Genomic DNA, 14,486 nt, shown 5'->3' on the forward strand with positions numbered 1-14,486 from the left:
AGGCTCTTTCGCGAGGAGCCTTAGCCGGCTTCTACGGTGCTGTATTTACGCAAAGGGCCGAACCCCAGGGAGCTTCGAGCTTCACAGGGGTAGTTTCAGGTTTAAATTTGTAATACAAAGGAGATATTAGGTTAAAAAACACTAAAGGGTGCAGTTAGTTTCTTGCAGGTGGCTGAGGAAGTGAGGACACACTTCCTCTCCCTTTGCATGTTCCAAGTGTTTCCATTTGCAGCCTAAGTGATTTTGAACGTTCTTTTGCCAAAACAAATCCACTGCCACCGCATTTGGGCTTGGCGACGCGGACCCTGCCCTTTCCCTGGCAGCTTCAGTGCCCTCACTTAGGTGGTCAGGCCGCGCCTAAACATCATTTTTTCCTGGGCCAGGAGGGCCCTGTCACAGGGACAAGGCGCCGACGTGCCGCCTCCTCCGTGGCCAGGTGTCCCACAAGGCAGCCGCAGAGGTCGCAACGCCCCGCCGCTGACAGGCGGCGAGGCGAACACCCGCGCCAGGCCCCGCGGCGCGTCACGGCCGGCGGCGGCGGCGACTTCCCAGCTCCCCCCCTCCGCGCCCGTCGCACGCACGCGTACTGCGCCCAGCATGAGGGTCGCCGCTCTGATCAGGTAACGCGGCGCGGGTGCCGCCTTCCTCCTCCCCTGCCGGCCTCTCATCCTTTCCTGCTGGTAAACGGCAGCTACCGCCGCCGCCTTCGGCGGCGCGGAAGAGTGTCTGTGCAGGAACCGCGTGTCCGGGGGCCCAGCGGCTCCTCTCGGCCACAGGAAGAGGCGGGGTTTTCGGGCTATTGCCCGGCCCCTCCCGCGGCCCTGGACCGAGGCTCTTCAGTCTGTCAGCCCCTGCCTCTGATTTTCTGGCCCTCATACGTGAATTCACATTGGGTTCACCAGGGGAACTTGAAAACCCACCCTTGTCTGGGTCTCACTGGCAGAGCGCTGGTTTCATTACTCTGACAAGGTTCTGGGTCGGATTCTTAAAAAGTGTAATGGGCAGTGAAGTTTGAGAGCCAACGGCTTCACTTCCACTTACTCAGTGCTCTTCTGCAGTTCCTTGTCTTTCTGCGCCGATTTCGGTCCGCCTTCCTCCGGGGGCTATTACTAGCTCCGCCCCCTCCCGCTTAAGGCCACTTCTCCCTCGCCTGCAGTCCCACCTGCGACTGGTTTGCTTTTGACCAAGGTGTATTTTACCTTGGGGCTCAAGTACAGAGAAAGGGTCTCTTCCCTCGGGATGAAGATGGAATTGTATCAGTTTTATCCTAAATCCAGTTGCTTTTGATATAGACACCTGCTTTTAGGTTGACGTATGGTAACATACTCTATTACAAAAGAAGTTTGAAATTTATAGTAGCGCAACTTATTTACGTGTCTAAAAAAGTGAGTCCTGTGATAACCAAAGACAGACTAGTCTATACTTTTTATTATTTATTTTTCTTTCTTTTTTTATTTTTTAAAATTTACATCCTAATTAGCATATAGTGCAACAATGATTTCAGGAGTAGATTCCTTAGTGCCCCTTACCCATTTAGCCCATCCCCCCCCCCACAACCCCTCCAGTAACCCTCAGTTCTCCATATTTATGAGTCTCTTCTGTTTTGTCCCCCTCCCTGTTTTATATAAGGGAAGGGAAAGACAGACTAGTTTAAATGTTTCTGTGTGCAATATGTAAACTGAAGCAAAGATAAACATAGTAACATTAAAAAGGGAATTTAGACTACAGTACATGTATATTTGATGAGATTAGGACCTGTATAGAGTGTCTGAGATACAGCACAACCAACTTTTCTTTTGTAAGCCCATTGAAGATTTGATAAACGTTTTTGTTCAATGCCCTAGTTAATTAATACTGCTTACCAATAGTGACCTATTAAGAATGCTTAATGTTACATTCTAATCCTTTCTGCAGTGACTGGAATATTCCAATGCCATTTTTATGACTCTATAACGTCGAAATAATTATTGATATTCAGTAAAGTTTTTCTTTTTTTTTTTTTAATTTTTTGATGTTTATTTTATATTTTTAAGAGAGACAGAGCACAGATGGGGGAGGGGCAGAGAAAGCAGGACACAGAATCCACTAAGCAGGCTCCAGGGTCTGAGTTGTCAGCACAGAGCCCGATTCAGGGCTTGAACCGACAAACCATGAGATCAATGACCTGAGCCAAAGTCGGCCGCCCAACCGACTGAGCCACCCAGGCGCCCTAGTAAATTTTTTCTGTTAAGTGAATGATTAATATCTGACCACTGTGATCTTCATGATCAGATAGATAAGAATAAAAAGTAGTCCAGGAAATGACTAATTTACATCATATGCAATTTGCCAAAAGTTTAACCATTGAAGTAAGACACACCAACTGAAGATTCAGATCCTGGCGACATTGATAAAAGATTACTATAATCCATTACAGTAAATATTCAGTAATGTGTATATATTACTTTTATGGTAAAAAAGCAAATTACTAAAAAACGTCAATGTTGGAAAATTCTTGCTAAATGTAAGATCTGTATAAATGTTAGGAGACATGCTATAAGTATGAATATATAACAATTTATATATAAGAATATGAATGCATACATAAATATACATTTATATGAATATACATTTGAATATATATGAATTTAAACTTAAATACGGTGAATCTATTTGTAATGTATCGTGTGTGTGTGTGTGTACTAAAATGAGAGATGGGATATATTCGTGTGCTTTAAGGGATAAGTGAAACCAAGATTCTCACATATCTTTAGAGCATAAAGAACATTATTCTTCTTATACACAAAAGATTGACTTCTTCAATTTTACAGTTGAATGACACCTTGAGGATTAGCTAAACCATTCTCTGGTTTTATAATGAAGTATGTAAACCCAAGCACATTGAGTAATTTCACTTAGTATACCAGAGGTGGGAATTAAAATTCTAATCTATAGGACTTTTCACCTAACATATGCTTAGGTACTTTGTAATGTTCTAAGAGGCAAGTAAGTTGCTCAGCATTTTCAAAACCTTTTGTTCTTACAGTATTTTTTGGACACTAACATTCCATAGAACACAGTTTAGGAAATGCTATTTTAAAGCCATATTTGAAATTTTAACGTATTTACAAATGAATTATAAAGCTAAGTTCTGATTATAGGTGTAAACTCTTTATTATTTTTTTTAAGTTTATTTATTTTGAGACAGAGAGTGGGAGCAGGGGAGAGGCAGAGAAGCAGAGAGGGAGAATCTCAAGCAGGCTCTACATTGTCATCGTACAGCCCAATGTGGGGCTCTAACCCACAAAACTGTGAGATCATGGCCTGAGGTGAAATTAAGAGTCAGAGCTCAACCCCCTGAACCACCCAGGTGCCCAGGTGTATACTCTTTAATCTTTAATAATCTAAAGAATTAGAATTGTGGTTTTATGCACATAAATCTTTAATATTCTAAATATTCTAAAGAATTGGTGAAATCTTTTTGTCCTGAGAAAATAGAGCAGTGAAGTTCAATAGGGGAAGTTGTGGAAGATTTAGGGGAATATCAGAGTCTGAGGAAAGGGAGCATGATGTATAACTTCACCATGCCCCTTGTGGTCTCACCTTGAGAAGTTCTGGAATGACCGTTGTTATTGATTAGAAGAATGCGGTAGAGGCAGATAAATGTTGGCAACTAAAATACAAGGCAGAAGGTCCAGTTTCTAGGAACAAGCAGTCTCTTTTTAAAAGTTTCTTGGTCTATGAACAGGTCTCAAGTGCCTGGAGGGGCACCTGAAGATCTTAAGCAAAGATTGGACAGAATGGAACAGTAGGGAAAAAAGGGAGGTAATGATAAAGTAAAGGAAGAAACATGTACAATGAAAGGCAGTAGAGTTTTATTTTTTTAATTTTATTTGTTTAATTTAAATCCAAATTAGTTAGCATATAGTGCAACAATGATTTCAGGAGTAGATTCCTTAATGCCCCTTACCCATTTAGCCCATCCCCCCTCTGACAACCCCTCCAGCAACCCTGTTTGTTTTCTGTATTTATATTATTGTAAATAGTATAATTATTTATCCCTGTTTTTATATTATTTTTGCTTCCCTTCCCTCATGTTCATCTGTTTTGTCTCTTAAAGTCCTTATATGAGTGAAGTCATATGATTTTTGTCTTTCTCTGCCTAATTTCACTTAGCATAATACCCTCCAGTTCCATCCACGTAGTTGCAAATGGCAAGATTTCATTCTTTTTGATTGCCAAGTAATACTCCATTGTATATAAATACCACCTCTTCTTTATCCACTCATCCGTTGATGGACATTTGGGCTCTTTCCATACTTTGGCTATTGTCGATAGTGCTGCTATAAACATTGGGGTGCATGTGTCCCTTTGAAACAGGATACCTGTATCCCTTGGATAAATACCAAAGTAGCTGCACCAACTTGCATTCCCACCAGCAATGCAAAAGAGATATTCTTTCTCTGCATCCTCACCAACATCTGTTGTTGCCTGAGTTGTTAATGTTAGCCATTCTGACAGGTGTAAGGTCATATCTCATTGTGGTTTTGATTTGTATTTCCCTGATGATGAGTGATGTTGAGCATTTTTTCATGTGTCATTTGGCCATCTGGATATCTTCTGTGGAGAAGTGTCTATTCATATCTTTCGGAGAGGCAGTAGAGTTTTAAACCAAAATAAAAGTTGCCATTCAACCTTGTTATAGATGAACTTGGCATAGAGGTTGCCATTGGCATAAAGGTTGCCATTCAGCCTTGTTATAAATAAACCACTTGTCTTGACTAAGTGATTTGCCCTTGCCTTAGGTAGATTTGGTATGAGAATTTAGAAGTTCCTTTCAATCTGTTTATTAGATCTAAGGCTCAAGCCTTGTCCTGCCATGATCCATATAGTGATAGCTAAAGTACTTGATGGTATTGATGTTTAACTTCATCAGTGTAATTCAGCATTTTGTTTTCTAGCTCTATAGAATGTGAACCCACCATGGCCATCAAACTGTCCTTAGATTGGGTCTCAGATCTTTAATTTGAGCCTTTAATTGGTGATGGTGGTCAGTTTTTAGATTTCTTATAGTAAAACAGAATAGACTGTTTTCTACTTTTCCATAGAAAATTTCATCTAAGGAATATATGTAATAGCTGTTTAGCTAGAATTTACAATTAAATCATATTTTTAATTTTCAAAGCACTTTGTATATAAAGGAGAGCCACTGTTATAAACCAAAGAGACCAAAGAGTTATCATATTTTGTTTAGAATGGTCTTTGTTATCCTGGCACATAATTTCACAAGCTCTTGGCAGTAGCAACCTTAGGCATTCAGATGCATTTGTTTAGTTTGCTTCTGCTATGGAAATTACATGTGGTCTTTTGTGTTTTAATTCTAAAGCAGTTCCTGAAGTATTCCGAAAAGTCGAATAAGTATATTTTGATATCTAATGATTCTATCTTCAATAATGGTCATTAACCTGATATTTATCTCTTTATTTCTTTTTCAGTGGTGGGAAGGACAGCTGTTATAATATGATGCAGTGCATTGCTGCTGGGCATCAGATCGTTGCTTTAGCAAATCTAAGACCAGCTGAAAACCAAGGTAAGTGTATGATACCCTTACTGGGAAGTTCTCTAAATGACTGAAACTCCCAACTTCATAATTGCATTCTATTGTATGCAGTATGCAAAGACAAAAATGGAACTAATATATATTTAGCACCTAATTAGATGCTAGGTTCTATGCTAAGTGTCTTTAATTGCATATCCTTTATTTCTCTTAAGAACTCCTAGACAGTTTTATTAGACAGAGATACTGAAACTCATAGTTTTATAAATTTCTCCAAGGTACATAACTTGAATAAACTTGCAGACCTGAGGCTTGAACCCTTGAACCTCCTTACTTCAGAGTGTACTGCTCTTCCACCACAGCACATTCCAAGTATTGTAAGCAATGTACAGGTGAATAAGATACACCTTCTAGGAGAGTGGAGAGTAAGACATATAATGATAAATGATCCATCTTACATGTACGCTAAACATGTAAGACTTGAGAGAAGCATAAAGCAGTACATTTCCACTTTTTATTTGCCTGTCATAACAAGGGCATCCACAAATAAGCCACAGACCTCATGTAAGCTGTTTTGTTTTTTTTTCAGTTTTCTTCCCAATGAAATTTCCCTAATTAGAAATATTCCCCCCTGTGACCTTGTCTGTGTCCCAGTTTCCCCTTTTGATAAGGACACAAGTCATATTTGGATTAAGAGACCACCCTAATGATCTTATTTTAACTAATTACATCTGCAGTGGCCCTACTTGCAAATAAAACCACATTTTGAGCTATGGATATTAGGATTTCAGGGAGAGAATTTGAGAGGGACACAATTCAACCTTCGATAATTTCTTTTATTTTTACTGAGATATAACTGCCATATAATATTGTATTAGCTGTAGGTGTACAATGTAATGATTTGGTATATGTATATATTAAGACATGATTACCACAATAAGATTAGTTAACATCTATCACCATGCATAGTTGTACTTTTTGTTGCGATTAGAACTTAAAAAAAAAGGAAAATATTCACCAATTTGCCTTTTATACTCTTCTATTATACCCATATAATTATAGATATTAACTGCTAAGGTATAATAGGGAACGATTTACACTTGTCTGACTTTATTTAATACTACTTCTCCACATGGCTCTTCTAGTAAGAGCTTTTTATCATCCCCTTTACTCAGCTTTTTTTGAAGACCATGCTTTGGCTCTATTGTTATTTTAGAATGAATTAAATGAGTAGTATATGTAAAAACACTAATTAGAGTTCCTGGCATGAAGTAAGCATCCAGTAAATTTAGTTGAATCTGAATCTAGTGCTAAATATGTCCCTTTTTTTCCCTCCCTACCTCCCTCCCTCCTTTCCTTCTTTCCTTCCTTCTCTCCTTCCCTCCCTCCCTCCCTCCCTCCCTCCCTCCCTCCCTCCCTCCCTCCTCAAGGCTACCAGTCTGTTGAATTTTTGTTTTTATATCATTTTACAGTTATTTTCTATTTATTTGGTCTTTGATTTTTATCCCCAAATAGACTGCTTATTCTTGAGAGGAGAGATTATGTCTTCTATGTTTCTTTAGTTGCGCCTTAGTACTTGGGACCGCTCTATGCCTCTATAGTAGGCATTTGCTCAATTATTGGTGGACAGATGAATAATGAACTAACTAGAATTAGGCCTGGAATATCAAGCAGTTATTTCAGTCAGATATCTGAATTTTCTTTATTTCACACTTAAGACCCAAGTAATGCTGGAAGTGAAGTGGGAAGGTAGAGATTTGAAATATTTTATAGGAAGAAATAGAAAACAGGTCTTATAAAGGATCAAGGGTAAACACACAGTCTAGGATTTTGCACTAGGGTTTCAATGATGAATAATATAACAGCATTTAAGGATGTTTGGAAATGACCTCCTTTTTCTGACTTTAAATAATACAGAGAAAACTCTTTGACTAAGCTTGAATGGAAACTGTATTGTAACTTCTATATTATAAAAGAAGAAGCAGACTTTTGTTGCAGCCTTATGTTCTGTTACTAAAGGAAAAAAAACTTCCCTTATTCCTTCTGGCTAAGCAGGCGAGTGGGTTTTTTAAGCTTTCTATCTGAGAGGTCTTGGTATTTAAAAAACAGAAATTTATATAATATATATAATGATACAATTTTTCTACCCGGAGTTTCTATCTTGTTTTAAACTTCTCTACGTGAATTAGTATAGTTCCTTTTTACTGAATCGTTGATGTATAATCTTCCATGTGTTCATGGTTCACTGGCAGGGTGGATAAAATGATAAAGTGTATCTCTAAATTATACTTCAGAATGGTATGGAGACATTTACTTAGAATATTGCTAGAAAAATTCAACAGTAAATGGAATTAAAATATTATGAAGTAAAAGCTGGGGAAAAAAATCAGCTGAAACTGTAGGGGAAGAGAGTAGATGGCTGTGGGTTGGTAAATGGAGAGGATTTAGCTAATCTTGATTTAAAGTCAGCAGGAAATTGGTGATTATTGAATGATTCATTGATTGACTTATTTTTTCCCCAAACATGTTGTAAAAGGAACTGTAATGAGGAAAGACTGGTAGAGATGACTCCAGTATGAAATTGGTTAGAGTGAATTCATGGCACTGGGTTTTCACTGCGTAGTCTGGAAAGGAATTTATTTCCATCAATGGGGATAATGTGAACTTGTCATAAAATTCACAAAACCATCTCTTTAAATTTGTAGTAGGAACTTTGTGGCATGTTAATTGAGGTGCTTCAGGCAACAGTGGAGTCTTTTGGTTTTATTTGATCTCATACCATTGTTGCAATATAGGTTCCATTAATACAAGTTACATTGTGGTTAGGACTAAATGGAGCCTTAAAGGAAAATTGTCTTCTAGGTTTTTTGAAGTCAGTAAAATGTTTTAATTATTGTGCCAACATCAGGAAGTTTCTTGCTGAGAAGCTCAAAGTTCTTTAAATATATTAATTCAATTGTATCAGTGTTCTTTAAAACTAATATATTTAAAGATCCAGGGTAAGTGTGAGATGAGGATAGGCTGAAAGGTTTTTTGGTGACTTTGGCTATATCTCTACTTCCTACTGTTGACTAGGAGTAGACAGGTATGTAGTAATAATGTGAGTACATGCAAGCCAGTGTGGTGTATGGGTTGGGTTCATATCTGGTGGGCCAAAATGTGATGGCATATGGTGATGGTTTTGATTAATGAAGGGGCCCTTAAAATATCATTTTTTCATCCCTTTTATAGGATACTCTTCATACTTAGGTTAATTGGACATTCTTGGCATATATGCATACATACACACATACATACATATATGTCAAATAGTGTTGTAACCTTTTTTTTAAAACTTACTAACACATTGTGAACATATTCCATGTTATTATTATTCCATCACAATATTTCCTAGATATATTCTTTGAATCACAAATACCTGATAAAATGTAAGTCTTTTAAGGGTACATAAATTTGAGATATAGTTCATAATCTCTCCCCTTATTGGAACACGTTGAAGCACATTAGCCTAGGAAGAATTACAGCAAAGACACCTGTTTAACATGGTTATCCCGTTTTTAATAAATTATTTAACCATGGAATCCTTTCTGCATCCAGTATTTATTATCATCACATGGGATTCCTATTCTGCAGAACATACTTTAGAAAACTAAAAGGCAACCGATGGAATGGGAGTAGATATTTGCAAATGACATATTGGAGAAAGGGTTTGTATCCAAAATCTATAAAGAACTTACCAAACTCAACACCCAAAAAACAAATAATCCAGTGAAGAAACGGCAGAAGAAGGGGTGCCTGGGTGGCTCAGTTGGTTAAGTGTCCAACTTCAGCACAGGTCGTGATCTCACGGTTCATGAGTTCGAGCCCCGCATTAGGCTCTTTGCTGATAGCTCAGAGCCTGGAGTCTGCTTCGGATTCTGTGTCTCCTTCTGTCTGTGCCCCTCCCTGACTCACACTCTCTTTCTCTCAAAAATAAATAAACATTAAAACAATTTAAGAAAGAAAGAAGGAAAGAAAGAAAGAAAGAAAGAGAGAAAGAAAGAAAGAAAGGGGCAGAAGACATGAATAGACACTTTTCCAAAGAAGACATCCAGATGGCCAACAGACACATGAAAGGATGCTCAGTATCACTCATCATCAGGGGAATACAAGTCAAAACCACATTGAGATACCACCTCACACTGGTCAGAGTGGCTAAAATTAACAACTCAGGAAACAACAGTTGTTAGTGAGGATGTGGAGATAGAGGATCTCTTTTGTACTGTTGGTGGGAATGCAAACTGGTGCAGCTGCTCTGGAAAATAGTGTGTCGATTCCTCAAAAAATTAAAAATAGAATTACCCTATGATTCAGCAAGTGCACTGCTAGGAATTTATATGGAGAGTACAGGAGTGCTGATTCATAGGGGCACATGTATCCCAATGTTTATAGCAGCGCCGTCAACAATAGCCAAATTATGGAAAGAGTCAAAATGTCCATCAACTGATGGATGAATAAAGATGTGGATTATATATACAATGGAATACTACTTGACAATGAAAAAGAATGAAATCTTGCAATTTGCAACAACGAGGATGGAACTGGAGGGTATTATGCTGAGTGAAAAAAGTCAGTAAGAGAATGACCGATATCATATGTTTTCACTCATATGTGGAATTTGAGAAACTTAACAGAAGACCATGGGGGAAGGGGAGGGCAGAAAATAGTTTCAGAGAGGGAGGCAAACCATAAGAGACTCTTAAATACAGAGAACTAACCGAGGGTTGATGGGGGGAGGGATAAGGAGAGGGAAAAATAGGTGATGGGCATTGAGGAGGACACTTGTTAGGATGAGCACTGGGTGTTGTATATTAGCCATGAATCGCAGGAATCTACTCCTGAAACCAAGAGCACACTGTATACACTGTATGTTAGCTAACTCGACAATAAATTATATTTTAAAAATAAAAATTAAAATTAAAAAATAGAAAAAATAAAAAGAAAATGCTCCTTCTTCATTTGCAACAACATGGATGGGCCTAGAGGGCATTATACTAAGTGAAATAAGTCAGACAGGGAGAGACAAATATTATACGATTTTACTTACATGTGGAATCTAAACCAAACTAATGAACAAACAAAACAGTAGACTCTTAAATACAGAAAACAACTAGTGATTGCTAGAAGGAAAGTGGGTAGGGGAATGGGCGAAAGTGGGTTAAGAGATACAGACTTCTGTTTATAAAATGGGCATGTAGAGTAGCATAGGAAATATAGTCAATAATATTGTAATAATGTTGCATGGTAGCAGATGGTGACTATATTTATTGTGGGAAGCACTGAGCAGTCTATAGAATTGTCACATCAATATGTTGCACACTAATATAACATTGAAACTAATATAACATTGTATGTCAATTATACTTCAACAATAAAGTAAAAAATAGAAAATGCTTTTCCTCAAAATTATATTAATGGTTGCAAAGTATTTCATTATATGAATATACTATAATTTTTAATATAAATAATGCTATGATGAATATCTGCAAATAATATTTTGTACCTTCATGATTCTTTTTTCTCAAAAGTAAATATGACATTAAAAAGCATGATCCAATATATTTGTAAGTTCGTTTGTATCATCAAAATAGTCTGGTGTGACTCATCTATTTTGAATATTTTACCTGTATTGATATTTGTGCAATCTTGTGACAACCAGTGATTGTGTTACTGACTAGCTTAAGCTATGTTTCTGTACACATTTGTAACTGCTCTAACAATATTGAATTTCTTTTTCTTTTTTAGATAAACAGTTTTATTAAAAGTATATTACAAAGCTCATGGGTCCACCTGAGACATGGTTTATTTATTATTTTTTATTAACATAAAATTGGTATATAACATATTAGTTTCAGGTATATAACATAATAATTCAATGTTTGTTTAAACTCCAAAGTGACCACCATGATATATCTCCTTACCATTCATCGCCGTACGATTGACCACCCTCACCCATTTCACACATGCTCCTTCAACCCCCTTTCCCTCTGAAAACCACAAATCTGTTCTCTGTATCTGTAAGTATGATTTTGTTTTTGTCTTTTTTTGTTTGTTCATTTGTTTTGTTTTTTAGATTTCACATGTAAGTGAAATCATTTGATACTTGTCTCTTTCTGATTTATTCCACTTAGTATGATGCCTTTGTATGTGGCAGTATATATGCCACATCCTCTATATTCATCTATCCATTGATGGACACATATTGTTTCCATATCTTGGCTATTGTAAATAATACTGCAGTGAACGTGGGGATGCATATATCTTTTTTGAATTAGCATTTTTGTTTTCTTTGGATGAATCCCCAGAGGCAGAATTGCTGGATCATACGGTAGTTCTAGTTTTAATTTTTTCAGTAACCTCCATACTGTTTCCCATATTGGAAATTTCTTATTAATTTACATTCCCACCAAAAGTGTATGAGAATTCCCTTGTCTCCACATCGTCTACAACACTTGTTGTTTTTTATCTTTTTAATAATTGCCATTCTGACCAGTATGAGATGTCACATTGTGATTTTGATTACATTTCTCTGATAATTAGTAATATTTGACATCTTTCCATGTGCTTGTTGGTGATCTGTGTGTCTTCTTTAGAAAACTGTGTATTTAGATTCTCTGACCATTTTTATTTGGATTGTTTGGGTTTTTTTGTTCTCGAGTTTTTTATTTATATTGGCTATTAATCCCTTATTGGATATATGATTTACAAATATTTTCTTCCATTCAGTAGGTTGCTTTTTTGTTTTGTTGATAGTTTCCTTTGCTGTGTAGAAGCTTTCTAGATTGATCTAGTCCCATTTGTTTATTTTTGGTTTTGGAGTCTGATCCAAAAGCTCAGTGCCAAGACCAATGTCAAAGAGCTTACCACCTATGTTTTCTTCTAGAATTATTATGGTTTCAGGTCTTTCATCTATTTTGAGTTCTAATTTGTTTTAAGTTTTTAACCTATTTTGAGTTCATTTTTGTGTATGGTATAAAATGGTGATGTAGTTTCAGTCTTTGGCCTGTAGCTATCCCATTTCTGAACACCATTTATTGAAAGAGACTATTCTTTCCCCAATGTATATTCTTAGCTCCTTTGTAATAAAGTAATTGACGATATATGTGTGGGTTTATTTGTGAGCTCACTATTCTTTTCCACTGATCTATTTGTCTGTTTTTATGTAAATACCATACTGTTTTGATTACTATAGCTTTATAGGACAGTTTGAAATCAAGGAGTGTGAAACCTCCAACTTTGTTCTTCTTTCTCAAAATTGGTTTGTCCATTCAGGGTTGTTTGTGGCTCTATACAAGTTTTAGAATTATTTGGTCTAGTTCTGTGCAAAGTTCCATTGGAATTCTGATAGAGATTGCATTGAATCTATAGATTGCTTTGGGTAATATGGACATTTTAACAATTAATTTTTTCCAATCAATGAGCATGGAATATCTTCCCATTTATTTGTGTCTTCTTCGATTTCTTTCACCAATATCTTACAGTTTTCCGTGTGCAGGCCTTTAGCCTTCTTGATTAGACTTATACCTAGGTATTTTATTCTGTTTGATGCGATTGTAAATGGAATTGTTTTCTTAATTTCTCTTTCTGGTGGTTTGTTATCAGTGTATAAAAATGTGACGGACTTCTGTATACTGATTTTGTATCCTGCAGCCTTTTTGGATTTATTAGTTCTAATAGTTTTTTGGTGGAGTCTGTAGGGTTACTATATAAAGTATCATGTTATCTGCAAATAGTGGCAGTTTTACTTCTTCCTAATGTGGATGCTTTTTTTTTCTTGCTTCATTGCTGTGACTAGAGCTTCTAGTACTATGTTGAATAAAAGTGACGAGAGTGAATGTCATTGTCTTATTCTGATCTTAGAGGAAAAGCTTTGAACTTCTCACTATGGAATATGATGTTAGCTGTGGGCTTGTCATATATTGCCTTTATTGTGTTGAGGTACTTCCCTTTATGCTCACTTTGTTGAGAATTTTTATTATAAATGGATGCCAAATTTTTCTAATGCTTTTTCTGCATGTATTGAGGTGATCATATGATTTTTATCCTTCATTTGTTAATATGGTGCATCATGTTAATTGATTTGCAGATGTGAACCATCTTATTACCCTGGAGTAAATCCCACTTGATTTGTTCGTTGGAAGGTTTTTGATTACTGATTCAATCTCCTTACTAGTAATCAGTCTATTTAGATTTTCTATTTCTTAATTTTTTTTTTCAACGTTTATTTATTTTTGGGACAGAGAGAGACAGGGCATGAACGGGGGAGGGGCAGAGAGAGAGGGAGACACAGAATCGGAAACAGGCTCCAGGCTCTGAGCCATCAGCCCAGAGCCCGACGCGGGGCTCGAACTCACGGACCGCGAGATCGTGACCTGGCTGAAGTCGGACGCTTAACCGACTGCACCACCCAGGCGCCCCTAGATTTTCTATTTCTTAAGGAGTTAGTCTTGGAAGATTGTATGTTTCTAAAAATGTATGCATTTCTTCTACATTGCCAAATTTGTTGTCATATAATTGCTTTTAGTAACTCTTATGATCCTTTGTGTTTCTGTGGTGTCAGTTGTAGCATGTCCTCTTTCATTTCTGATTTTATTTATTTGAAGTCCTCTTAATTTTTTGCTGGATCTAGTCAAAATCTTTGTCAATTTTGTTTATCATTTCCAAGAACCAGCTCTTAATTTCATTGATCTTCTCTTTTGTCTTTTGAGTCTCTATTTTATTTCTGCTCTACTCTGTTGTTTCCTTATTTCTGCTAATTTTTGGCTTTGTTTATTCTTTCTCTTGTTCTTGAGGTGTTAAAGTAGATTGAGATTTTTCTTGTTTCTTGAGGTAAACCTGCATTGCTTTGAACTACCCTTTAAAACTGCTTTTACTGTATTCCATAGGTGTTGGATTGTTGTATTCCCATTTC

General features: G+C 36.9%; 1 protein-coding gene across 2 annotated transcripts in view; it reads left to right on the forward strand.

Moving 5' to 3' along the window:
• Positions 1-325: 325 nt before the first annotated feature.
• DPH6 (diphthamine biosynthesis 6) overlaps positions 326-14,486 on the forward strand; it is a 173,595-nt gene continuing 159,434 nt past the window's right edge. Inside the window, exons 1-2 of one of the 2 annotated variants that reach the window (XM_045450107.1) lie at positions 326-620; positions 5,475-5,569. In XM_045450107.1, coding sequence (XP_045306063.1) covers positions 598-620; positions 5,475-5,569 — 118 coding nt within the window. In that variant the 5' untranslated portion in view covers positions 326-597. The remainder of the gene's footprint in view (positions 621-5,474; positions 5,570-14,486) is intronic. The other variant, XM_045450106.1, reaches the window with a different exon arrangement.

Source organism: Leopardus geoffroyi, chromosome B3 (genome assembly GCF_018350155.1).
Source record: "Leopardus geoffroyi isolate Oge1 chromosome B3, O.geoffroyi_Oge1_pat1.0, whole genome shotgun sequence".
NCBI lineage: Eukaryota > Metazoa > Chordata > Mammalia > Carnivora > Felidae > Leopardus > Leopardus geoffroyi.